This window comes from Crocodylus siamensis, chromosome 10, assembly GCF_052110815.1.
Source record: "Crocodylus siamensis isolate JL-2025a chromosome 10, ASM5211081v1, whole genome shotgun sequence".
Classification (NCBI taxonomy): domain Eukaryota; kingdom Metazoa; phylum Chordata; order Crocodylia; family Crocodylidae; genus Crocodylus; species Crocodylus siamensis.
Window position 1 is genome coordinate 70,006,957 of NC_143404.1, and position 27,782 is coordinate 70,034,738.

Sequence of the window (27,782 nt, forward strand, 5' to 3'; positions counted from 1 at the left end):
TTCTGAATTCACACCAATTTCATCAAATTGTTCAAAAACAACACCCCCCGCCCCCCCCCGCAATAAACCTGGAAAGTGCAGTTTCTTTTAAAACTAAATGTTTTAACTTTTAGGATGAAAATATTTCCATGTCGACCACATTAAAAACCCTTCAAAACACTGAAACAGGCAAAATCAAATGGAAAAAAAAAATGTTTTGACCCCAAAACACGTTTTTACTTTAGGATTCGCTGCAAAGTTTGAAAATATTCTTTGTTGGTTCAAACCGAGTGATATTTTTTTCCCAGCTCTACTTTTGAATCGAAGTGGAATCACTCCCACGCTGCTACTCATGGCTAAAGGCAAACTGAGAAGCTGGGAAAGGCTGAAGGGGATGGCGAGTCCGTTGCTGAAGGATAATTCAGCTGGTCTGCCCAAGGTCGATGGTAGTTGCTGTAGATGCTGAAGTACCAGAGATGAATACTTCCCAGCTCTTAACTATTAATTATGGCTTTGGGAAGCATGAGGAAGTTTGGAGGCTGGTGGACCTGGGATTACTGGCTCCTGGTCCAGAAAGTGTTACACAGGATCAGCTCAGAGAAGAAGCCAACACATCACAGCTTCAGGAGTTCACCACTGCCTGCTGGCCTCGGGAAGGGTTGCAAAAGCAGGAGAGAAATATTGCTCGTGCGTCAGAGGCCAAACTGGTTCCCTCCTTGAACCACCTCCCCGCTGAGGAACAAGCCAGGCCATAATGACCAAGTACCATAGTCCTTTGCAGTACAGACTCATCTTTTTCTCATCAGACTAGAGACTGAAGGAGGCTGCAGGTCGGGGGAGATGTTAGGGCAGAGCTTGCCCTAACATCTCTGACGAAGATGTGAAGGCTGAGAGCATCCAGGCTCCCCCCCGCTGCATCCTGTTATTACTGATGTGGTGAGCATCACTGGTCCTTTCCTGCTCTTAACATTACCATCCATGATCTCATGTCATGAGCCATGCATCTCCTGGGTCCCCCCCCCGCCCACTAGCTCATAGCCCCAGGAGATTCAGGGCAAAAATACAGAGCGTGAAGCCAGCACTATGGTATCATGGCTACAAGAGAATGGAAAAGAAGCCTGCCAGGACTGACCACACCAGTACCTGCAGGTTAAATAAGCTGAGCTGTCTCCTTGACCCTGAAAAGAGAGGTTCCTTTTGGACTTGGCTGCTCTCAGCTCTTGTATTCCCATTATCCCTGCCCCTGCCAGAGCCCAGGGGATTGTATTGTGGCCACAAGCCAAGTATTTTAGCCCTCACCCTCCAGTTGCTCACAAGATGCAATGGCATACATTCACAAGTCATCTGACAGAGTGACTCAGCCCGTTTTGCTGTTGCACGGAGCCTAGGTACTCCAGTTACTCTGAAGGGAGCGGATTAGGGCTGCCCTGAGCTCCAGGGAGTGCTGGGAATAGCACTGCACTACCTGCCAGCTCCATCATAAGCAAAGCAGCAGCCAAAAGGACATCGCAGGATGAGACATCCCCGCAGGACACCCCACCCGGAGCTCAGCTGGACGCCAGCCTGCTCTTCGTGGCTCCTCATCCCTGCAGCAGAACGTCCCCGGCAGGAACTTCCTCACCGCGGCCTGGGCGCAGGGGATAATCACTGGGGAAATACCTGCTCTCGTCCAGGCAATAACAGGGGGAGGACGGCCTTCGGCAGAGCAAGGGAAATCCACGCTTTGCCCCTCAGTCGCAGTCTGATCTGTGGGAACGACCAAGAACCTGGGAGAAGCTGAAGAATAGTGAGAACAGTAACACAGGTGTAGACCAAATACACACACACACACGGGGTGCCAAAATAAATCAATATTACAAGCGCAGGCGCGTACAAGGACCGTACTTGGTACCCGTGTCGGTCTGAGACAGGACGACATACAAAAAACTAGAACTCTTGGTTCCAAAATGATACTTTTTATTGGACCAACTGGGAAATCACAAGAAAACTGTCCTTTTCTGCAAGCTTTCAGGATCAAAGTCCCTTCATCAGGCTCTGGGAAAAGTATAGATGGTACCAGATGGTAAAAAATCCCCATAAGTAGGAAATCTTGTACCATCTATACTTTTTGGCAGAGCTTGATGAAGGGACTTTGATCCTGAAAGCTTGCAGAAAAGGACAGTTTTCTTATGATTTCCCAGTCAGTCCAATAAAAGGTATCATTTTGGAACCAAGAGCTCTAGTTTTTTGTACATGTACGTGTATAAGCGCGTGTTTGGTTGCCTTCTTGATGGGCTGAGTCCTGTCCCCAGATGTCCCTGATTTTATTTATAGATATAGATAGAATAGTATCTCCCTGCTATATCAATATATACGTAAAATCAGGGAGATCTGGGGACAGGACCCAGCCCATTGAGAAGGCAGCCGGTCTTCACATGTTGGCTTAAACTCATGGCCAGTGCTTGCTATCCACGCAGGTGGTCACTGGGCACCTTACCTTGCACGATGATGTTTGCTGTCGCTTGAATGGCCCCTTCCGTGTTGCTGGCATCGCAGTTGTACTGCCCCTGGTCCGCAAAGGTGACGTTCTGGATGTACAGCCCCCCGGAGCTGGTGATGGTGAAGCGGGAGTCGCGTGGCAGCGGGGAGCCCGAGCCCAGCGTCCAGCCGATGCGAGGGGCAGGGTGCCCGGACACCCCGCACTCCAAGGTGACGCTCTCCCCAACCAGCACTTCCGTGTTCTGGGGCTGGATCACAAAGCTGGGCTTAGCTGAAAGTCAGCAACACGTATCAGAAAGGGGCTGCCCCCTCCTGCACAGCCCCCCCAAAACAGACCAAATCGTGCCCGCAGGGGTGGATGCCACAATCGCAGGGTTTTGCTAATTGCACACTTCTCCCGAGGGCGGCGTGCACTTCCACACATCCAGCTTCCCTTCACACACTAATACAACTGACTGCCCAGCCACTCTGCTATCTCCTGCAGACGCCAGTCTGGAAATCCCTATAGGGATTTCTAGAAATAGCCGAGAGAAAACACCGAAGATCACACAGATACTGGGGATTGTCACCCAACAAATAGCCTTGACCTTCCAAGCTGCTCTGTGGCACGAATGATGCCTTCCTCCCTAGCACCCACCCTCCATCGATGACCTGGAAGAGGGCAGAGAGTCCACACGCAGCAAGCTGGCAGATGACACCAAGCTGGGGGGAGCAGTACTCATACTGGAGGGTAGGGCTAGGATTCAGAGTGACCTAGATGAGTTGTGGGATTGGGCCAAAAGAAATCTCATGAGGTTCAACAAGGACAAATGCGAAGTCCTGGACTTAGCAGGGAACAATCCCACGCACCAGCACAGGGTGGGGGTGACTGGCTGGGCAGCAGCTCTGCAGAAAAGGACCCGGGGGTTACATGGACAATACACTGAATATGAGCCAGCAGCATGCCCAAGAAGGCTACCAGCATCCTGGGCATTGGTAGAAGTGTTGCCAGCAAGGCAAGGGAAGTGATTCTTCCCATCTATTCAGCCCTGGTGAGGCCACATCTGGAGTCCTGTGTCCAGTTTTGGGCCCCACTAAAGAAAGGCTGTGGACACATGGGAGGGAGTCCAGTGGAGGGCAGCAAAAATGGTTCAAAGGCTGGGGGACAGGACTGGTGAGGAAAAGCTGAGGGAACTGGGCTGATTGAGTCTGGAGAAGAGGCAGCTGATGGATCCATAGGATGGTGGCTCTCCCAAAACCAGCCCTACTACTCGCACCATAACGCCCCTCTGACCAGCTCGGTACCTCTAAGAGTTTCCCACGGCTGCAGCAGCATGTCCACTGCTCGCATAACTAAAGGAGGAGCCAAATCTAACTCCACTCCCAACCCTCAGGTTCACAAGCAGGGCAACTGAGAACCACATAAGGCCCAATTACACGGGGTGCCGAAATAGCGCAGAACGACTTCCTGCGTCTTGACCTCTCCCGCGACATTCTTGGCCCTGCACTGGTAGACGCCTTTGTCAGACTCCTTGGCATTTTGGATCATCAAGGTCCCATCTTGCAGCAGGTTCAGGCGTCCGTCGTCTTTCATATCTATCTCGTTACTGAAAAACAAAGCCAACCACAAAGCGGCAAAGCTTGGAGTGAAAAGCAAAAGGACTCGCCTTTCCCCTATACGCCGACATCAAACTTCTGGGGAGTTTTGCATGCGGGAGATTAATCTTGCATTTCCATAAATTAGTCTCTACCTCTTTATACGTTGACCATCAGGGTGTTTTCTTGGTTTTTTTGTTTGCTTGCCTTTAATCAGTAGTTGTCACATATGGAATCACAAGTATTTACCAAATCAGGAGACATTCGATTAGGCAAAAAGGCCACAGACAACCATTCAGCTGTCTAATCAACTCAGGTCGAATTATTCTCAATCTTTCAGGAACTCGCACCAGCATGCAGGAACATCTAGTGGCTGAATAATAAACTGCAAGTCGATATACCACTATGCAAACGGATTAAATGACGTCGCAGACCCATTTACTGGTTTTTCCCCACGTAGGCCCAGATACATTCATCTGGTGATCTCTGACAGGCAAGTCACATGCAGTAATATTGAAGTGATTGCTCACACTGCTACTATTTCACGGTTGGCATTATTATCAGGAGCCCTGGTCATGGGGGAGCTCGGCTGTGCTAGGGGCTGTACAGGAACAGAGCTAAAAAGGCAAGTGCAAAGCGCTTACGCTGCAAGAGACAGACAGACAAGGAGACATTTCAGCAACACTGATGTCAGGAGGATAAGCAATGGTCTCAGTGCATTAGCAGCCTAACCTTTCTTTGTAGGCATCACTACACAAAAAATAATATTAAATATACATTTATGATTAAACGCAGGGTGTCATGTTATTAACGTGCAGTCATCTTCACTTCAGCGGGGCTGGAGGGCTGTTGCACAGAGCTAGGAGTGAAATCCTAGTGAATCAGGAAATTCCATCCCAGGACCTGGAATTTGCACAGGATTATCTCTCCTTGCATTGACCGGCAACTCCTGGAGCCCAGCCAGAGGTGGAAGGTCCCACAGCTGGATTCCATTAATCCCAGCAAAGCTTCTTGGGTTAAGGGAACTTCTCTGTCCCGAGCTGTCCACTGTGCAGAGCAACCCTCTTGATGGATATCTATTAATTCCCTGGTCAATGTTACAGACCCATCAGAGCGATTTCTAGGATGTTAAACGTTTAGGAGTGCCACCCCACTCTCCCCTATCATTGGAAGCTTGCCAGCATTTCCATCACAGGGAGATATCACTCCTTTCCCTACAGCACAGTCTTTTATGGCTTTCGGTGCTGGCAGTAAAGCCAACAGCTGTTATTCTTGCAAAAGGACTGTGCTCAAGCCCAATGCGCACTCCCAGTAAAAAGGAGCTAGTGAAATAGCAAGGCAGGGTCTCATTCAGATCAGGCAGCTGCTGAGGCAAAGCACGTTGGATGGCTAAGTAATTCCCAGGGACTTTCCAGCACCGGACACGACTGCAGCTCATGATGGTGAGCCCAACACGATAGAGCATCAAGCCCTTTCTTGCTAGGCAGCAGCTCTTCCACAATTGGAGTATGGTGCGAGAGATTGGATGGGATGGCCCAGGAGGCCCCTTCTGGACCCAAATTCCTTTGCTTTCCCTTGAAGGCAAGGCATTCCTATGGAGTGCTAGTACCACACCGATACGCACCCAGGCTGGGAGGTGGCTTGCCAGCAGTTATGAAATTGCAAACGTGGTGGCTGTGAGAAACCCGAAACACTGCTGGAATGGTTTCACAGACCATTGCTGTCTGCTTGCAGAGGACACTTATGAGTGAGCTATAAACTCTTGGAGAAGGCACTTAAATTGCTGGACCATGGAAAAAAACAAAACAAAAAAAAAACAACACACCACTCTGGAAGAACTGAAGTGAGATGCAGTTAAGACGCTACTTTTACTTTTTACGCTGGGCAAGAGGACTTAGTCCTTGCAGGCAGTAGTGGAAGAGTTTGCAGCTCAGTACAAGCCGAAAGCCCTGCGACCACCACTCTCTCCAAGCCCAGAGCATTGTGCGAGACTTACTTGTTGTGCAGCCAGATGATTTCGGGCTTCGGGTTGCCTTCTGCTCTGCAGGTGAAGTAAACGGTGTTCCCCAACATGACGTCGGCATCGTGGGGCTCCGAGGTAATGCGAGGGCTCTCTGAAAGATAGCATGGGAAGAAAGCCCGACTGAAGGGCAGAACGAAGGGCCAAAACTTGAGATGAATGGTCAGGAAAACAGCTTTACCATTTCAGTCTCTCTCAGCGCTCAAATCCCAGCCTCCCTTTCTAACGCAAGTATCCCAACGTATGGTCATAAGCCTTGCCACTTCCAGGGGATTTCCACTCGCTATCCCCCAGATTCAGCGCATGCTGAATTTTAGAAGGATGCTTTAGTTTGCTGCAGTTAAAGCTACCTGAGTGAATGTTCAACAGGACCTTGTATCATTTTTACCCAGGAGCATTTTTATAATCTTTTCTCCTATGCCTGAAGAAGGGCACTTATGCCCGAAAGCTAGCAATTAATTTTTTTTTCTTTTCAAAAATCGAGTTGATCTAATAAAAGATATCACCTCTACCACAAGTTCCGATTCCTTTTGCTCAATAGCAATGTTGTCTAGCCTTTGAACAACAAGGTACTTAAGCACGTGCCCATGCATAGTCCCACTAAAACTAACGAGGCGCTCTTGTAGGCCCAAGTACCCTGCTGAATTGGAAGCCGTCCGCATCAGAGCGAAAGGAAACATATTGATGGGTCAGGGCCTATTGCTTAGTTGTGGTGTCAAAGCATTTATTTAAGTTCGCAGCAAGTGTATGGTCCCGCTACCTAAAGAAACAATAACTGCAGTTCAAGTGATCTGAGTTCAGGTGCCGAGTCAAAGTATCTGAGAAACTGAAAGAGCCATAATGTACAGCTTCTGACTTTTGAAAGGAGAACAGAATATCTGTTCAGACATATCTCTATACGTCTATAGAGATAGAGATATATAGATAGAGATAGAGATATATACGGTCGTGTTCATTAATTTGGAGGGAAGAGGGGGCGGAACGGAGTTTCAGCAAAACCAAAACTATTTGCGAACTGGAGTCAAATCTGGCAAATAGTTTCAACAGAAAAAGAAAAGGAAGCAGCCATTTGAAAAGAGCCGCAGATGATTTCGCTAGAACATTTTCAAGACGAAATCGTTTGTTTAGAAAATGCTGACCTATTTCGTGTTGACATTTTCTTATGGTGAAACCAAAGAAAAGGTCAAACAAAAGGGTTAAGGAGCATGAAAAACAAGAGTTAAGACTGAATTTTGAGTCAAACCAAACGATTTCTACCCCCCGCCCCCACATTTCATGAAACACCTTAAAACATTTCTGCTTTGGGCTGTCCCAAATCTATTTTTCCCCCCAATTTTCCAGCTTGGTCCCCCACCCAAAAATGGAATATGGTGCAAGAGACTGGACATGATGGTTCAGGAGGGCCCTTCTGGACCTACAGTCCTCTGCTTTCCCTTTGAAGGCAAGGCGTTCCTGTGGAGCGCTAGTATTGCACCAATACGCACCCAGGATGGGAGGTGGCATGCTAGCAGTTAATAAATTGTAAATGTGGTGACTGAGAAACGTAAAAACATGGCTGAAATGGTTTCAGAGACCACTGCTGTCCACTTCTAGAGGATGCTTATGGGTGAGGCCCCTTCTGGACCCATCCTTCATCCAGCTCCATCTGTCTCATGGCCACAGCAAAGAAGTATGAACCAAAAGGGTCCTGGGTCCTGGTTCTAGGTGCCCTCTTCCCTGCAAGTTACTTGGATCAAGTCACTCGACTTCGTTCAGCGTCTCTTTCTCTGCCGCAACGAGAGCGGATGGGAAGCAGATGGTTTCAGGTCTGTTCTCACTTATTGTAACGCAAGCCCTCCCACTTCAGCATTGAGCTTTGCAGGACGAATAGAGAAAGCAAGCAAAAGGTGCTCACCACAGTTCAATTCTTGAGTCGTCAGGGTGGTGATGGAGCGGCCCTGAAGCTCCCGAGGGCTCTCGCACGTAGCTGCGGTTTGGATGTTGCCTTGCTCGGCATACTTCTTCAGCAGTTCAGCCAGCCACATCAAGTCACAGTCACAGAGCAAAGCATTGGAGTCCAGCCGCCTAGAGAAACATAGGCCGCACGTGCAAGTACATCTCCCATCCTCCTCCCCACATCTCAACCCTCTTTTCTAGCATATACAATCGTTTGCCTACACCTTGAAGGACCAGACTTTGAAAAAGGAGCCCAGAAGGAGGGCGATTTTCAGAAGTCCTCTCTGTCCCAAAGGTCTTTTATGTAAGGGCTTAACTGGGAGCTGTTGAACAGCTAGCCTTCAGTTTTTACCAGTGCTTCTCTGCCAACAACACACATCTAATTCAGCAATCGACGGCTGGGAGTTTTTCCATCCGAGTAACTTCTCGCTGGAAAAAATCAAAAATATTTCCCCTATGCAACGCTGTGATTTTGTCACCCATCAGGACAACTGAAGTGGCTGGTCCAACCCAAGTGAAATATTGTTGTTTGCTGGAGTGATATAAAACACTCCGTTTCCAGTCAATTGAACGTTAAACTATAGTAACAAAGCATTTCAATTCTGATGGAAAACAGTTTCATCTAAAGGCTTCTCCCCCCACCCTGCCAGCCAGCTCCAATTTAATCTTTTTGAGCTCAGTTCAGTCCAAAAACAAAACACTGAAACATGAGAATTTCCCCCGAGATCCAAATTCCAATTTCTGTGCGGCGCTGCTCTGACCTGCAGACAGTAGAAATCCTGTTCTCACTCCCCCGGGGCCAGTTACTTTGAATTATACCCCGATTATTTGAATAAATGTTGTTGCCTAATACGTAGATATTTCATGTAGCTCCAAGCTAAAGAAAGCAGGTATGTTCCTGGCAGATACTAATATTTGGATCCACGATTTGTTTATGGGAACATGAATGCAGGCACAAATTTTCTAGCGATATAATAACTTCCAATCACGGATTTTGCAAGCTCCCGTCGTGCCATGCGGAGATATGCAGCAGCTTATAAATGCAAATCGATAGGGAAAGAGCAACCACAATCTGATTATTTGCTGGTCTGAGGCTTCACCAAGAGCCACTGAAACCAGTGGAAAGAACCTCTTCCCGTCTATTGTGTCTGGAGCTGCCCCCAATACCCAGCAGTTGCAAAGCACATGCCAGCGTGAGCAGAGAAGGAGGTTTTATTGCCCAGCCAACCTTTATGGAAAGGGAGGAACAGAATTTGAGCTCATCCCATACTTTCTTCTCTGCAGATCTGGTATTCGTGCCAGTGCTAGATAAAGGGATTATATGCCCTGTTCCCTTTTGGGCTGTGGAAGAAAGCTTGAATTTCACATTTTAAAAGGTCTTTAAAAAAAATCGACACAGTTCATTAAACATGTGCACGATGTTTCCAACAACCAATCGAACCATGTTTTGCAAATACCCAGCTCAACTCCTGTGCTGGAGTAAAATTTCTCTCTTTTTTTTTTTAAAAAAAGACCAGCAGCAGCTTTTCCTGCTCGCAGCCAACGAGAGGAGGCTACAGTGGGGAAACGTGATCCTCCTCTCTCTGAGTTTGCAACCATGGCAGAACCCCAAAAATTCTTCGGCTTGCACTTTTGGTCCAAACTTATCACACAGCTCATTGCCAGAGATCATAAAAAGGACCAGCTCAAACCTCAGTAGGATTAAGTGAAACAAAAAGAGCCCTGGAGACGGCCAGGTTAAGTGAAAAATAACACATAGCAGAGTGTGCGTTTTGTTGCAAGAGAACCACGTGCTTTGGCTCTGTAGCAAGCATTTCAGTCTCCATAAAACAGATATTACAAGACTTCACTTCCTATCATTTCTCCTTCCACTGGGTGTATGGCCCTGAAGGAGCCTACAAGGACTAGCAACACATGTCATTCCTCTGACTTCACTGGGCTTTGGATGAGGTCCCCATGGGCTCAAAGCCCTGCCAGGAGAGCAACATGTTCCTGGAGCATCTTGCAGGACCGAGCTCTAAGACGGTTGCATTTAGACCCTGACCTGCAGCAAGATACAGGACATACTGCAGGCATCTGAGACATCGCAATGCAGCAGGACTAGCTCGTTAAGCCCGATTTTGCACGGGGCCACAACCGTGCAGTGGTCATAGCAGTGGCCTCCAAACCGTGTTAACTCCAACCTCCCTTGGCCAGCCATGCCATTCCCAAGATCTGCACCATTTGATACAAGATAAACAACAGCTCTCTTTGCAGGCAATGTTGTTCCCTTACAGGCGTTTGAGGGATTCCAGTTGACAGAAGGATCCTGGCTGGATTTTGGAAATTCTGTTGTTGTGCAAGAATCTGTAATGAGAATATCAATGCCAAAGCATTACTCAGTCTTCACCCTATACAGACAATAACATCCTAGGTCAAGGCTCAGCTGAATTATTGTTGAGATTGGTCACCAGAACCCAGCTGAACGGCTGAGGTTACAGCGTGCGCGTGATAATTCAACCGCTGCAGGGGACCAGTGTGGGTGTTGTTAATTTGCTAGTGAACCCAGTGGAATATGCAATAACAAGGGTGGGATGGGTAGTGGAAAGGGCAACTCAGGGTTTGAAACAACCTAGCCAAATCACGTCACAATCTGAGAAAGGAAAGGGGGTCGAATGCCTCCGGGCTACACCCATCCCTTTGGTTTTGGTTGCGGGTTGCTCGGCGCAACCAACTCGCAACCCAAATCCTCCCACTAGGGTTGACATGCTCTTGAACCCAAGCCCTACTGCAGATCTAATAAAAACTCAAACATCATCTCTTTGTCTGATTTCTAGATTTAAAAAAATCAAAGGCAAAATTCTCAGCTCCAGGCTCCCAGCACATAAGTCAAGACTCTTACTTCATCATCCAGGAAATGAAGAGCAGGAAATTAATTATTAGAATGATCATGAGTGGGAATAACGAGCTTTCTATTCCTCTCTTGGGAGCTGTTATAGGCCCATGATAGATATTTGGGAGCAACTGCATTAAATAATGGAGCAAGGAAAGGAATGCAGGACCAGTATGGCACGTGGATGTGCAACAGGATGAACTGACATCCAGCCTACCTTACAGTTTGGGTCCGGACAAAGCTGCCCTGATGTGCAGACCCAGGATTTTGGTTCACTCAATTACAGAGATAAAAATTAGCCACGATGTCTGCACCCAGGTCTGGATTTTCCTACAGTTCAGAGTGTGTTTAATTGCCTTCTTCCACCCTACCTTGATCTCTTTTGGTGCAATATGGATATACGGTCTATTTGTGGGTGGCATGGACCTGGCTTATTGATTTCAACATGGAGCATAACGCTGCACCCGAACTGGCTGCAGCATGATTGCTTTGAGGTACACTGGGGAGTGGGACAGGAAAAGGATTGATGCCTCTAGCCCGAGGAATGAGACATGTTTTTCTTGTTATCCTTTTCTCCAACTACGTTTTCTCCTCTTCTTTTCATGCAAGCTGCCCAAGAGTGACTAATCATAACCTGCAGGCCAGCATAAAAGAACAGCATCCTAATAACACTTGGCTGACACAGGACTGTCTATGGACTTACAGCTTCCTACGCAAGAGGACGCGCAGAACCAGGATATCTTTCCATCCCATATCATCCTGCTAACCTTTCTGCCCTGCAGGCACCTAAAGTCTCTTCATTTGTAGAAACTCCTTCCCAGCTCTCCAATGCAGTTCAAGATGGAGCTTTGCTCCATGCAGCTGACGCAGGATGTGAGCCCAAAATCAAACCTATGGAAACCCCCCTGCCCATCAGCTAAGGTGCATCTCGTCCAATGGCTAAAAAATCAAGAGAAGCAACGAGTACCTTTAGCAAGAGATGCCTACGTCGCCTCTACTTACAGTCGCTCCAGTTTGGGCAGGTCACTAAACGTCTCTGGTTCCAAGGTTTCCAGGTTGTTGAAATGGAGGTAGCTGTCACAAAGAGAAAAGCACGAGGGTGGTGTTATATGGCAATTGTTTAAGAGAATAAATTGCAGTGTTCACCCCTCAGCCACCACGCAGGTAGGACAGGTGCTCAGAAGACAACCTTGGCTTTTGTCGTTGTAATTTGCTTTGGAAAAAAAGGGTAACCCCATATTCAAAAGGCTTGGCCCTTTCCGTCCCTTCCAAGAAACTTTGGTGAATTCCTCATCCCCCTTCTCTAATAGCCTAAGAAATACACAGGAGGTCAGATTTGCAAAGCTCTCCCCTCAGTCCTAGGAACTTCACTATCACCACCAACTCACCGTAGCCTTAGCTGCAGGAAGAGACCATGCTAATCTGTGTTTCAGTGGAGTTGTCTGCATCTGTCCTCAGCTTAGCTAGTGATTGTAAGAGTACAGTCAGCTTCCCCGCTTCCTTCCTACTGCCTACAGCATCCCCAACCATCTCTAAGCAACCCCCGGAGACGCCGAGCAAGGAGCTTCCCAGTAGAGTGATGGTCTGATAGCCCCAGTCTGTGAAAATATAGTTGCTTGGGCTAAAATTTTTGGTTCTACTGCAACATCGCGTCCACTGATTTATCGTGTAGTACAGGGTTGCAGTAGGCCCTTCTCTACACTCCCATATCACAGACAATGAGATGCTCAAGAGCACCATGAGATATTCGCACCTCTCTCTAACTGATGCATCAACTCACATCATGGATATTGCTTTGATTTTCAGCTAAGTCCTTCTCACAGCTTCAAGGTTTAAGAGCACCTTCCCATTATATGATGCCATGGGGATCCCCTGATCAGTCTGAGGTTTGCAAGCATATGTTCTTCCCAGGTGCATCCAATGGGTCTTTGAAATAAAAGGTCTCAGTGGGTGGCTGTTTCATTTGTAAAGGAACAGTTTGCTATACAGGGTTGGTTATTAGAAAGAAAACTAAAGCAGCGTGACTCAGTCCATGGCTGGGGGATTGTGTGTGTGGAGGGAAGGAATATGAAGCCAGGCTTGAGTGTTTTAATAGGTCTCAGATGTGAGCTGTCATGGCTTTGGACTTTGAGGAAAGCATCTGATACTGTCCATCAATCAGGCTCTACTTTTACTTGAGAAGTTGGCTTCTCTAACAGACTGGAGCAAGGCTAATTTGCTTGGAGGAGAGCCTGTTTCAGAGATTGGAAACAGATATGTTGGATTTTTTTTCCTTTCCCCTTCATCCCTCTGATACCAAGTCTGGTTTGTTCATTGTTCAAGTGTCACTGTGGCCAGAACGGTGCGTCTCTGAGAATTGCCCCCCTCCGTGCAGCATGAGCAGCACCCACTCCAGCGGTTTCTGTCTTTGCTTAGTTTGTTGGGAAGGAAAGCATATTTTAGAGAGGGCTCAATAGCACACCTATTATTAAGACTGTTGAACATTTCCTCTTGTAACTACATTTACTTACTACTGTCAGCCACAGAGACCAAGCTGGAACCTATTTTTCCTTGCACTGCTAAATAACCAGTTACCTTCCAACTCAATAGTCTTTGAAAGAGGTAGCGACATGAGAGCTAGAAAGGACTCCCCACTTTGGCTCATATCCTCCATCTTGGGCAAGTGCTTTCTGAATTCCTCCCTTAATCCTCACACTCATATATCTACCTACCCACCCACCAGGGATTACGGACCCTGGATAGCAGCAAACCTACAGCCCAGTTTTGAGAATGCTTTGGAAGACCTCAGCCCTAATTTGTCTTTTGAGTTTGAAGTGCTGATAATTGGAAACCCACGTCATTTGTGCAGAGAAACAATTCAGATTTCCTAGGGATGCAGCAGGAATGCCGTTATGGGAAGTTGAAGTGTCATCCAGGTGTGAAGCAGAATGCAATGCTCCTTTCTTCACAGATGCAGCTTGGTAGCAAGGCCTTGGCTTTGGTGGAGAACCCTACCCACACAGCCGGGGTTTTAATTTGTACATGCACCCAAGTGTTGATGGTTGCCATAAATACTTGGAGCTGTCCAACTTGCACTACAGTCCAGTTGTCAGCAAAGGGCACCCTGGCTTGGACAAAAGAAACAGATCCTTCATCCAAAATGCAAGCTAAAGGCTACATTATGGGGCTTGCTCCAATGACACAAAGCAGTTGCAATGCCAGAGGGTCTGGCTCCCCCTGATTAATGCTACTCTAGAAACTCTGTCTCTTCTCCCATCACTTTCCAGAACAAGCTAAATGCCTGTGGAGGATGGAAAGGGGAACCTGCCAGAGTAACAGTATGCTCCAGAGGTCTACAGAAGCTGGCACATCTCTTGGGGACATGGGCAGACAAACATAGGAATAGTCTTTGGTATCAACCAGTCAAACAGAGCGGCTCCCGATGCAACGCCGCTGCAGTCCTACAAAGGTCATGCATCCATTTGGGTACCAGACCCCCTTTAGTTTTCTAAAAGGAATCGTATAAGAAGCCACCACTGTTCTTCAGTACTTACAGCTGCTCCAGAGAGTGGAGCCCCTTGAAGGCATGCTGCTGGATGCTCTGGATCTCATTTTTATACAGGTAGCTTTGGAGAGAGAAGGAAACAGAACCACATTAAGCACTAGGATACGTTGCCATTTGGTGCCTTTCAGGGGATTAAAGAAACAGTGGAAAAATACAGCTGGAGCTTTCCAATTAATATTAGCAGCAGTGCATCAATGGCATCTACACACTCGCAGCTTACACAAGCATATACTCGATTGCTAGTGGTTAGAGAGGCTGTTAGGTCTTATCAGGGTTAGACGCTAGGCACTCACAGGTATTTCAAGTTCTCCAGATCTTCAAAGGACCTTCTTGCAATTTGTTTGATCAAGTTATTGTTCAGTAACCTGTTGAAAACCAGGAGGGAAAGCACAACACATGAATATAAACACTCCTATACCTTGTCTTTAGTTCTTCAATTGCAGAGCGTTTAAGCCCAAAAGGGACCATCAGATCAAAGCTCACTGGATTATAACACATTGACCACTACAGCTTTATCCTGATAGGCACTGAGTGCCTCTTAACATGGGATCAGGCCCAACTAAAACTGAGCCCCATGTCATTTCTTTGCCTTGTGGCACCATGGGTGTATCTATATGTGCATTAATGTGCTTTTGTTAATGCGCATTAAATCTAGTATTGCTATTATGAGGTACTAGGAAAATGTGCTTTAGCCTATCTTAATGAGCATTAATTCAAGGGCATGGTTTTTTTAGTGACCCTTAAAGTGCATTAGCTTGTTTTAATGCACATTAACTGAATAGCACAGCTTTTAAAGTGATGCTTTAATGCGCAGTAAAATAGGCTGAAGAGCACTAACGTCCATGTGTAGCCGCGCCCTGGCTTTCACTGCAGCACCAAGCTGCAATCTGTCTTTTTAAAAGTATTTGGTGTCCTGCTCATGGACAAGAGTCAATGCTGGAGAGCAAACCTCCCAGGTTGAGAGTGATGAGAGCAGAACAAACACAGAGCAAATGAACATGTCATTGCATCGAAGAAAAGCAATGCTAATAAACTCGGAGCAAATCAACATGTCACTACTTCAGCTAAAAATAGTGGTAATAAAACAAAAGCTCCTGGGATCCAACTGGTTTCCAGGCAGAGGTGGAAAAAAAAACATGAATAGCAAAACAAGCACAGGCCAGCATGAGGCAATTTAGAAACGACCCTTAGGACTATTTCAGGTCAGTGAGCGTGGTGCAAGATTTCAGTACAAAACCTATGGATGACAGTGCTCCAGCCAATGAGCATCTGATTTGCATGTGCAATCCCCATGACTATGCATGTAAAAAAAACCACGCATGTGCCAACGACCACAGAGGCGGGTTTCATTTGGCCATTACCCAACTGGTGCCTGCAGTCGTGGTAAGCATGCGTCTAGGTGCCGTGGGATATTTCACCGGCGACTGCCGCCAAGCCTAACAGCGGTGAAACTGAACCAATGGCTTACAAACAGCTCTCGAATACAGACGGTTTGACCCATTCATCCTAGCTGCCGAACTGCCCCTCTCAGCCTTTCGCTCGTGCTGCTTGCTGATGCTCAGAAACCGGCCGCTCTTGGGAGTAGCCGCAGGATGGAAGAAGTTAGCAACACTAAAGCTCAAGCTGGCCTAATACCCAGGCCCCAATTCTCAAAGCTCTCCATGGATGGGACCCCGAGGAAGTTAGAGTCTCATGCTCTTTCTCTGCCTGTCCTGGTGATCTTCTCTGGCAATTATGCTCTTAAAAATCCCACAAGAGCCATTGCCTCCTGCAGGGTAGCTTGTAGGAACAGGGCTCAGAGATCTCTCAGTAGGGCCCTGGTGTTGGCAACCCCTGCCGGTAGAGCCTAAAAAATAATGGGCAAAGCTCACTTCTTGCAAGTAGCGATCTCCAGAAGGGGTGAGCAATGTTGGGCAAGCCAGAGAGACTCGGGCTCCTTGGCTGCAAGGGTGTCTTAGAAACTGCACTCGTCGTCTTTGCAGGAGCTGCCCCCAGCTACAGAGAAGATCTGGAGATAAGTCAGCAGCAAAAGCAGGAGAGAAAGGAAAGGGTGGAAGGTCAATACAGAAAGACGCTGGGAAACTTCTCCCTGCAGCTGGAAGCAAGGCTCAACACCCTGGTGTTGGCCGAGCAGCTGCTTCTCCTCCCACCTCCCCGCAACGACAAGGTCCTTGAGACAGCCTGTTTCTAGTGCCAGCAAAGCTGAAAGAAAAAAAAAAAAATAGCTCCTGAATGCTCAACAATTAACCTTGCTGCTAACGAGTGCTGGCAAAAGCAGCCCAGGCAGACATCACTGTCTATTCGCTCTCCTGGAGTAAATGCTGCAAAGGCAGCAGCAGCATAAGCATCCCTCAACTTGAAGGACCAGCCCCAGGCATGGCCAGGCCTCTGGGTCCCCAGGGCTGCTTGATCCTTGGCCTCAGTTGAGACCACTAGATGGGATGGCAATGCGTGCCAGCTGCGATGCCATTTCCATGTCGGCCGACACCTGTCTGCTAGCAACGGGACTGACGTCAGCCACCCGTGGCACGCAGGCAGCCAGACAGCTGCAGGGCGGTGCCATCCCTTTGAAGTAGGGACATTTCTACCCTGGGCACAGACAAACGGTCAATTTGTACTGAGCTAAAAGGGAGCAAGACCTATGGTAACCAGCCATCTGTCCCCTCCTACCCTGTGGTAAGTGAAGGCCAACCCCGACCTCCTCGCTCACTCCCTGCAGCTGGGCTGTCTGTCCCCATCCAACGCTCTGTACAGCACCTGGCACAACCAGCCTCTAGGAATTAATTCAGTAATCCTAACAATTTGAACCTGGACTCAATCCCACAAATGAAACCCTTTCCATGACCAAACCCAGCTGCTATTTTCGAAAGGTTAACCCATCCGTTTCCAGGGGATCAGCCACGAGGAAATCTGCTCAAGGCAGAGCTTCCACCAGCAGGACCATTCATCCCAAGCAAAACTGAGCACCAGCCCTCGGGAAACAAGCCACACACAGAGCAAGAAGCAAATGCAAGAGGCTACGAGCCCATTCCTTAAATACATTTTTAAAAAATCCTCTAGATGCCTGATGAGAGCTTAGAAAGTCATTGGAAGCAGAAACATCTCAAGCCTTCCTGGCACTTTAGAAAAGACTCAACAGCCAGATTTATTTTTTCCTCTATTTTGAAAGCACATCCCCTTTCCCTGACAAAGCTGATCCAAGCATGCGAGAGGCAGTGAATCAAAAAGAAAGATCCTTCCACACTGCAACAGTCCTTGGAAACACAAGAGCTGGTGCAATAGCAGCACTTTATTTTCAGAGGGGGAAAATACTCATTTCTAAGGTCTACACAACATGATGCAAGGAAGTGGAAGTCTTCAGTCAAGAAAGCTACCTCCAGAGAGAGATCAGGATATAAGATCACTTTTTGCAGTCCTGCAAAGATTTTAGGCGTTTAGTCTGCAAGCTGTTGCATGTAAAAGAGTCCCAATTTCCAGGCACGTCTGCCTCTGTAGAACAGTTGGTAAGAGCTGCACCATAGCCCCGTTTCCATGACGGAGCTCAGGTTTTCGACCAGTCTCCCCACTGATGTGACTAGCAAAACTCCCAGGCTCCTACCACCTTGAGATGAGGGTGGAAAGCTCCCAACAAGCATCGGCTAAGGATGAACAGATCTATTGAGAGTGGGTATGCCAGAGCAGATAGGGTGGGATGATGGAAAGGGCCACGGCAGGGAAGAAACGAGAAAAAGTCTATTTACACTCAGGAGTCCTTCAAGCTAGAGGCCAAGTGTCAGGCCTACACCATATCAGTAAATTTTGCACCATATGCCTCTAAAATATGTAAGTGGAGACCGCAACAACATGGCTCCTATTCCTGCTCCAGAAATGCAGATGAGATTCCTCGTTGTCTAAGAGAAAAATCAAGCAGCCAAAGGGTTTTTCGTCCCTTATTTGCCAAGCACAGATAGAAGGATAATTTAGGCAATGCTTCTTGTTGCAGTTTGTAAAATCAATATTACTATTGGTCTTTGATGATGCAAGAGAGTGATCTTGGACGCGGGTGTGCACTGCCCTTCTCCCCATTCAACAGCCCATGTACTACTATCACAGGGGCATGCCATTTGTTTTTCTCCTCTCATTTACTGGCACGATCAAGAAGCAGAGAAGGGAAATGCCATAACAATATTTACTCAAAAGCCATGTTTCAGGGATGTATTTGGTAGCCGTGTTGGTTCAAGACAAAAAGAAATGCAAAGAGCTCTTGGTTCAGAGATGATACCTTTTATTAAAGCAAATAAGACACCGCAAAAAAAAAAAAAAGTTAAAACACTGCGATTTCTTAGTTGGTCCAATAAAAGGTCTGTGAACCCAAATCATCTCTGAACCAAGAGTTCTAGATTTTTTCATTACTCAAAGCCAGACTTGCTTTTTATGCCTATCTGGAGAAACTAAATTTGTATTGAAGTATTATTTCAATGTGCAGCCAGAAATTCCCTTTTACTGACAAAATGGTTTGGAACAGCCTGTTCCCAAGTGAGATACAAGAAACACTTGGGAGATTGATTTCAGAAAGGGCTTCACAGACTAGCCTCCCAACCAGCTCTGAGGAACGATGCTGGGCTATGCCTTGAAGTGGGGACAAAAACATTCACTTTCCCTGATCCTTGCACAATAAAAGGACTTATTCTGAAACCCAGAAGCTCCCTCCAAAGCCATTTCTCTCTGTCTCAGTGCTTGTCATCCACAGCTTCCCAAGCAGGCTAAAAAATAAATTAGCAATGAAACCCCCTTGGGTCCCCAAATCATTAGGGAGGTGATGGCAACTGGCTGGAAGCACTGCAGATCCAAGACTGCCCTCTTCTTGAGATCTCTTGAGCATATTATAAACTTTGTAGCAGCATAATGCTGGCTGTTGTGGTTCCTCTGCTTTACCCGGGGCAGGTTTGGGTGTTGTGTTGTGTTGTGGCAGGGTGGACGGTGTAGTTTTGCTAAGAGGTTAGACACTAGTTTTGTAAGGGATGGTTTAGATAGGGATGATCCTGCTTCAGACAGTGGGTTGGACTAGATGCGACCTCTGGAGGTCCCTTCCAGCCCCATTTCTCTAAGAGCAGAAGGCACAGGGGCTATGATAGGAATTGGATGGCCAGTATAGGTCACCAGCCACTAGTCATCAATACCTCCAGTCTTGACACTTGTGCCACTCCCTGGAAATACTATGGGAAACCTCAAGGCAGCTGTATTAAGGAGCACACGTGCATGTCTCATAACCCCAAGGGAGGGTCGCTGAGCCCAAATCTGGAAGTACTGCTATTAATCCCATCTCCTGCTCCATCACCTGTGCTGAATTGCAATGTGAAAACCCCTGCAAGACTAACTAATTTGTTGGCTGTTTATGCAGCTGCACAGTGCTGAGCCACACTGCGCAGCTGGGGGCCAGTCACACCCGACGGGGAGATGACAGACGTGCAAACCTATGGTGGTAAAGATGGGACACGAGCCTAAGCACAGGTCTGCCAGCTGCCTTCATTTCACTTGGGTTCACCTCGAGCTAGCTTGGTAGTCCTGCTTTGCTCCCTGCCAAGCATCTTTCTGCAGCACCAAACCATGACACCATTTGGAAATATATAAATAACTCAGGAGAGTTTTAGGGTCAGACAGCAGAGTTCAGCAGGTCTGGATGGAGGCACATTGCCACACTGCAGATACAAATCGGTGTCTTTGGAATAAGATGTACCCCTGGCTAAGGTCTTTCTACCTCTGTTTATGCAGCCAGGCATTTGTGCTCCACTTATTGCTGAATCTGAGCCCTCTGAAGAGCGACACTATACAACTCCACCCCACAGCCTGACCAGCATTTATCTTTTAGATCCATTCCCACTCATCCCCCCAGAAATATCTGCAAGATTATGAACCCCTGTCCCAGTATCCTGGATAAAGACCTCTGTCCATTATGATGCTGGCTAAATTAATGGATCTGCTATGGCTTTGTTTTTTCCTATCCCTGCATAGGGCTGCTTCATACTATTGGCCTTGTAGAATAGGTGCCCCATCTTACCCGAAACGTGGTTGAATCTCAAATCACGAGATCACAGCACGCGACCTGCTGAACATCACTGCGTTCAAATCCACGTGTCATCACTGTGATAGGATCTGCTCTCGTCATGCCCGACTTCAAGGTCGCATTGGGAGGCCTCGCTTTCGAGGGAGCTAAATGCAACTACAATTTGACTTTAAAGCGAGGAGACAGAGACAGACCTATCGCCATGTCTGGTGCTTTGGGAGTTTTTATTGGCTCATTCAAGCAGAGCTGACAGAGTTGCTGCAATATAATATACCCGAGTTACAGGGACACCCATCGCATGGGTTTCCTTCCAGTCTGTTGACTCAGCTGATATCAGCTCTGCTGTCAGGGTTTGACATCCTGCAGGCCAACTGCACCAAGCTTGGAGTTGCTCCGCACAGCCTGAGCAATTTGGAGGGCGAAGGGAACATGACTGAGAGCTGGGTGGGGGGAAACCATAGCAAGTAGCTAACACCACAGCTGCCTGAGGACTCATGCACCAAAACAGGAGAGCGACTCCGTGCAACACCGTGTTGGACAAGCAAAAAACAACCCTGGGGCACAGCTGCTTCCACCACCGAATGGACTCCCAAACTGGTTGCTGCTGTCGCTCGTATTTGCAAACAGAAGCTGGGATTTTGAGTGCTCTCGATGCTCCATCCAGATGCATAAGGGATACAGGCAACCTCCAAAAACCTTACCTGGTGTCTTCCTGCCACCTTCCCTTCCTCACTGTGTCCGCTCAGAGTTCTGGCCTCCCTCAAAGTCAGGCTGCAAAGCTAAATCAGGGCTCTCTTTGTAGGCTCAGGATAAAAACAAAAAAACAAAAAAGCAGATTTCTGGCCACAATGTCATTTGTGCACCATGAGCTCATATTCTTTACAGCAAAGGTGTCTAACAAGTCCCTTTAGTTTAAGGCAGAAGGTTGCTGGCGGATTATTCAGAAGCAAACTCCACTACAGACCTTGAAAAGAGAGGGGTTTTCTCCAAGAGCAAAGAAAATGGAGCTCCCCATTCCCAACCAAGCGAGCTCCGGCACGAAGTTTGCAGAACAAAAGGTCGAGTGTTGTTAGAAACCAGCGGGCTCTCAAATGCAAAGACGTGAGCTGTTCTGGTAGCACCCAAGTGAGGTCAGCCTGACCCAGTGAAACACACGGCGGGGTCTGCGGAGATTCAGAGGTCGGACTATACGGAGGACTCCTACTACATAGGACAGCAGACAAGGATAGCTTTGGAGTAAGAGTATTGGGTGCTCTGCTCTTCATACCTGCATCAATGCAATTGCTTACTAGAGTATTCGGGTCCAACTTCTTTTTTTCCCTGCACATGGAGTGATAACAAGGACTAGTAACATAAGCACTGCAGTCACTTACTGCTACCTACTCTTCATATCATTCAAACATCTCTCTTGCATCACATACCCACAATTGCCCTGCTAAATGAAGGAACTGGCTGTTACGCTGGCACTAAACCATGGATGGCTGTGCCTATAAAACCTAGATTGTCTCAATTTTCCCGTTTTCAGAAGCACAGGACCACATTACAATGGGAAGCCCCTTAAGAGGGGGACAACTTACAGTGTGTTGAGGTTCTTCAGTCTCTTGAAGGCTCCAGGCTGGATCTCTTTGATGTGGTTGAAACGTAAATCCCTGAAAGCAAGAAGATTTTGATCAATGCATGCCCGACAGAAAGATGATTTATGAGCACGTCATCATCAGCACTTTAGCTTTCCACATGTGAAACCTGAAGGAGCTAGCAAAATGAAGGCAAAATATCCTTTCAGAAGGTAGCACTACATGCACAGGATCCTTTTCTTAAGCAGACGCGCAGCTGCCATGTTTTGAAAGGAATTCAGGCAATCAATTTATACACAATTACCTGGTCACAAATGGTTTGAACACTGAGATGCCACATGCCATTAGCAAGCATACTTGCTCAGAGGTGCTGTCTTGCACATTCAAACGAGGCAAAGCTACCTAAACCATACGCTGTTCCTCTTTGTTAGGGTACCAGCCGACCTGTGCTTTTATAGTCTTAGAAAGAGGACGCGACATTTCCAACTTGAGTTTGAAGGGAACATTTTCAGTGGCAGCTGCATAGCAGCACCCATCTAACCCCAGACTTGCATGCAAACTCCTGCATCATGGCCTCAAGCTGCAGCATGGGAAATTTAGTTTGGAAAAAAGGAAATTTCTGACTAGGAGGGTGGTCAAGCATTGCAACCGGCTGCCTAGAGAAACTGTGGCATTGCCATGCTTGGAAGTTTTGAAGAGCAGGTTGGACAGACACTTGGCCGGGATGGTTTAATCAGGGATGACCCTCCCTGGAGCGGGCGTTGTGGGGGAAACTACATGGTCTCACGAGGTCTCTTCCAGCCTGAGTTTCCTATGATCTTATTCCTGCACGCATAAAGGCATGTCCCAAAACAGAGATGCATGTGCAGGGCTACCCAGGTGTGTAGACAGCTTTGTGGACTCGCTCTTTCAACTCCAGCCAATTTTACTTATTTTGCCCTAAAATAGTTCAATCTGGCTGACTGGCCTCATGTAACAGGCATTTCTTATTCTGCTCACAAATGCTCCGGGAATCAATGAGGTTTATTGCTGTCTCCAATTCCAATTTATGCCAACTCCAATTAGAGTGAGTCCGGGGTGGGGGCTGGCAAATGTAAAGGGGTGGAACTACACTGACATGAAGTCTAAAACTATAGTCTTGATTGCTAATTGGATAAGAGCCAAATGACTTAACACGTTTGACCAAGTAGAAAACAAGGCTATAAGAAATGTCTGTTGACCCAAGTCCCACTACAGTGCAAGCTTTTGCAAGACAGAAAACAACACGCATGAAATGAGAGACCCCACCACAACCGCACACCACCTAAAACAGAACAAGGGTGAAGAAGTTTTTGATCTTATTCTATTTGCTTTAGTTGACACTATAAGGTTCTTTGGCTAAATCTTATATCTTTTATTAGACCAACTCAAATAGTTGGAACAATTCTTCTTTGCAAGCTTTTGGGTATAAATACCCTTCGTCAGGCTGAGGAAGCATCTGCAGTTGGTGTTGCCGTCGGAGAAGCTTCAGGCATTTCATTCTTGAAGGATGCATTGAATTTTTCCCCTTAAATGAACAGAAAAAATGATTTGCATGGATTTTCAAGCATATGTTGTTCCAATAAGGGGGCAGGGTAAGCCTTTAATTTCAGGTGCAAGTGTCAGATCCCCTGGAATCCTATTTACAGCACTTTAAAATATGCTAGAACCTCAGAATTTTTTTTCCTGATGATGCTTCCATTGAAAAACAAGGAGTCGGCGAGGTAAGAATTTGTTGTGGAAATGAGAAGTCTGCCAACACGTGCAAGTTTTTGTGATGCTTGGATGAACCGTAAACCGGGTTCGGTCAGAGTGGTAACGTTTCAACTGGCAATTTGTGGAGGTGAGTGAATTTTTTTTTAACCAACATTTTTTCCTGCTGAAAAGTGAGGTTGATAAAGCAATCAAATACCAAAGTCCCTGGAAAATGACCTTAGATTATGTGTTACTTTTTGATAGAACATCCCAAACTAAAAATGCGTGTCTTGATTCAATCATAAATTTCAAATTCTTGCCTTGTGCTGTTTTTTCCTCTCTCCCCTCTGAACCCAATACAATGAGTGCCATTACAAGACAACGCAGTGCTACCATTGAAAACCCTCCAAACTGAAACAACCTGGAATATTTTAATGGCTTTTTCCAAAAACTAGTTTGCTGGGTTTTGACCCTCTCTGCTGATGTGCCTAATGTTTAATTATTGCATTGCTCAAAATGCAGAAGGCAGAGTAGATAGGCATCTTTATAGACTAACTGAATAAAATATATAGGCTAGCTTGTTCAAAATGCACTTTCCCCCATATTGGCTGCAAAATCGGCTTATGGGTGATTTCCTACATACTATTGTCTTGATCTTATGAATTTGGATGATGCACACTGATCCGGGTGATGGCAGACTCTATACACCTGAATAAAAAGAAGGGTGGCATTGCAACTCGTTTGCTATTCTCTATAGTCTTGCTAAGAGAAAGCGAGGAAAGGTTAGCAGTGAAGAAACGCTAACTTGATGGACACCTTGTTGCATGCGCATGAAGGCCTCATTCCCCCAGGGGCCTGCAAGGAGCTGTGTAATTTGTTCAGGCAGCTGGCTACAGGTAACGGGAAATATAACAAATAAATGGGAGGAATACGTCAGGGTGCAGGCCGAGTCGGCTGGCGCTTCAGAGGGACAGCGGGAAGCAATCAGTGAAGTGTAAAACACGGTTTAGGTCAGACGGTAATTTAGGTCAGACAAAAAGATTAGAAACAATTAATTGGTTCTGGTCAACACAACTAAACGCTTTCATTTTGCAGTATGCCTTCTCCCTCGCTCTCCATCTCACACCCCCTTGCGCCAAATCAAGCTCCTTGCAGACTCCTCCTTGGAAACGACGAAGCAAGTGAAGGTCTCAGCCGCCCACGTCCCCTTTTCACAGCACGGTACCACTGAGGTTTCCCCTTCACAGTCTCTAATTCCCGACGCAAATCCACTCTGCTTTGCAGTTGAGACCACACGCTGACCCTAGTCCATTGACCTGTGTCAGCCCGTGAAAACATGCCAGAGCCTGAGCTTGCATCGCTGGCGCCCTGGCCGGCAGACTCCTGGGAATGCAAAAACTTGCTCCGGTCTCCATGGCTGGAAAGCAAGAGCCCCTTGTTTGGCTCTGCAGCTAGCAACAGATCTCACGGACTTCCAGCAACAAAATGCTTCTGGAAAAAATCAGCCCATCGTCTCTTATGGGAAGAGGCTGCTGCATAACCACATTCATCTCCTCCAGCTCCTGGGCCAACCCAGCAAAAACACAAGTATATGCCTCCCAGGTGAAAAATCATGAGGCCACCCACCAGCAAAACATTACATAGCCCAGGACCCCACTGTCCCACTGCTCAAATCCAGTTTAGTTTGGCGTCAGCCGCAATCGAACCCCTTCACACAACGAACACGTCATGAAGACAAAAGCACTCGGAACGATATTCTGCATAAGCTCGCCAACTCCAAACGGGGAGCTAGCCCCTCAGCCACCCAAACCTCTGCCCTGGCTCCCAGCTTGTCCTGTGCCAAGCATGCATGCCCTGTGTAGGAGAGATCTGGGCACGTGAAGCACCTTGACCCCTTTCTGAACGATAGCTGCCGATGCATCGCAGGATGCCTGAAGCCGGCCAGCCTAAGCAGCACGTGCCCGCTGGTTGGCATCGCCCCGCCTGACATCAGAAGAGCAGTGGCCGGCGGGACAGAACGACTGAGACAAACTGAAAACGTGAGACACCCGCCGTGCGACCACCCAGCAGCGCACAGATGTCTGTATTCACTTCCTCACCAGCACCCAAACTTGACGCCACAGCTGAGGAGACATGACTACGGATGCAGGAGAGGCAAAGAAAATACCCGATGGTGAAAAAATGGACATTTCAGCAGCCGAGCCCTTACCAGAGGCTAACCAACCATGGTTATAACCACTTACATACTGGAGTCGGATGCTCCAAGGAATGAATGAAGTGGGGCTATACTAGGGGTTTAACCCCTGCGACTGCGGCACAGCCTCAGACTGTGCAACACCTGCTCCTTGAAGGCATGGGTACAATAAAAGACTCTGCAAAGCACAATAAATGAGCAAAAGCATGTAAAGTGGTCAAATGTGGTATAGACACATGAGAAGGACCTCTTCAGATGGGATTTGCAAATGAGTTCAAGGGGGGCTGGAGCCCAGAGTCAACTGCAAAAAAAGAATCAGTGAAAAAGGCAGCTAGGAGCTCAGGCTGGAACCAGCTTCCAAGAGAAGTGGTGCTGGCTCCTACCCTGGGGGGCTTTAAGAGGTGGCTAGATATACACTTTGCTGGGGTCATTTGACCCGGTACTCTTTCCTGCCATGGCAGGGGGTCGGACCCCATGATCTGCTCAGGTCCCTTCCAACCCTGGAAACTATGAAAAAGTTAGATACCTAATTTCCTTATGCTTCCTTGAATACCCTGAGGGAGGGTCTCTCCACAACATGCCTTACTATATATTATATCTCCCTTAATATATATAATAGTACATATAACACCCATAGCATCTAAGGGCAGGACAGACAGGCTGGAGACATGATGTCTGTGCCTCAAAACGTGAGTGCAGACAAGCGTTCCCATCCCCTTCAATGACCTCTCTCTCCCCATCTTTCATTATAGCAGTCAAATACCTCTCATTCCCCCTCGCCCTTCAGGGGTACTGCCTGTCCATTCATATTCCTGCCCATGTATAAAGTCAGCTTTGGGGTCATGAGGTCCGTGTCTCAGCCTTGGAGTAACTGGGGAAGGGATGGGGTGGAAAGCCGCTCGGGGACATGCCTATGCTGTGCCTACATTTGATGGCTAGCTTCCCTGCTGGGGCCTCATCCCTCCTTACACAGAAATGCTTTTCTCCCCCGCCTCCAGGGTACGGTCTCTGAGACCTTCAGGTTTCCTTAAACTAATAAGCATGCTTTTCCCGGGGACCCACCACACAGCTTCTCCCTCGCCAGCTTGTCCCCAGCTGCTTTCGATATTAGCAGCAAACCTCCCTCATGTTTATTTTCACCTCCCACCCCCCCCCCCCCCAGCCTGGGATCTGCAAAGTGCAGGGTGGGGAAGGGAAGGGGGGGATAGTCTGATTTAACTCTCTCGTGTCTGCACGGGAGAGCGAGCTTTGGTTTTGCAATCCATACCGCTATGGTAGTGCCTTGCAGTGGTGCCTCCGACGCAGCCTGGCATGCCCAGGATTGCAGTATCATTGAAGCCAGCCTGCTGGGGAGAGCCACCATCCTGCCCCAGCACTAACCCCCACTGGACAACAAGCAGGTGACACTGGCTGACTGGGGGGTTAATCTGATCTAAGCCTTATGTGAAAAAGCTGTAGCTGCAGCGGGGAAGCCAGGTTGAAATAAGCAGATGATCTAGGACCTGCTACAGGAATAAACCCTCCACCTTTCCATGCAACTCCATGAAGTTTATCCCAGGAAGCATAAAGCACTATACCCAGAGGGCTGGGAAGTCAGATGCTTGCAGTGCCACCCAAGTACTAATGCTGTCTGCTTTTGAACCGCTCAGCTGTTATCATCCTGTAAATCATTAAGCTGAGTAATTCACGGCAGGAGGACACAAAGCAATCAGTGGTTCTTATTAGCCATTTTCCTTTGTGTTTAATCTATTTCGGCATTTACAGAAGCATTGATCACCACGATGCCTAGGCAGATAATCACCTACAAGAACCATTTAATGCAAGAATATCACTAGGTAGGCCCTGTAAATTATTG

At 47.5% G+C, this 27,782-nt stretch overlaps 1 protein-coding gene across 5 annotated transcripts in view; it reads right to left on the reverse strand.

Moving 5' to 3' along the window:
- The window catches only part of LOC149856800 (peroxidasin homolog), a 48,803-nt gene that overhangs the window by 13,588 nt on the left and 7,433 nt on the right, over nucleotides 1–27,782 (reverse strand). For 3 of the 5 annotated variants that reach the window (XR_016438373.1, XM_090020768.1, XM_090020767.1), the window contains exons 2-11: nucleotides 22,024–22,095; nucleotides 14,697–14,768; nucleotides 14,393–14,464; nucleotides 11,862–11,933; nucleotides 10,262–10,333; nucleotides 7,947–8,116; nucleotides 6,029–6,146; nucleotides 3,874–4,043; nucleotides 2,456–2,728; nucleotides 1,639–1,755 (exon numbers count right to left, since the gene is read on the reverse strand). Coding sequence is in view for 4 of the 5 variants with exons in the window: in XM_090020768.1 (XP_089876894.1) it covers nucleotides 1,639–1,755; nucleotides 2,456–2,728; nucleotides 3,874–4,043; nucleotides 6,029–6,146; nucleotides 7,947–8,116; nucleotides 10,262–10,333; nucleotides 11,862–11,933; nucleotides 14,393–14,464; nucleotides 14,697–14,768; nucleotides 22,024–22,095 (1,208 nt within the window). In the remaining variant the exon portion in view is untranslated. The other 2 variants (XM_090020769.1, XM_090020771.1) reach the window with 2 other exon arrangements.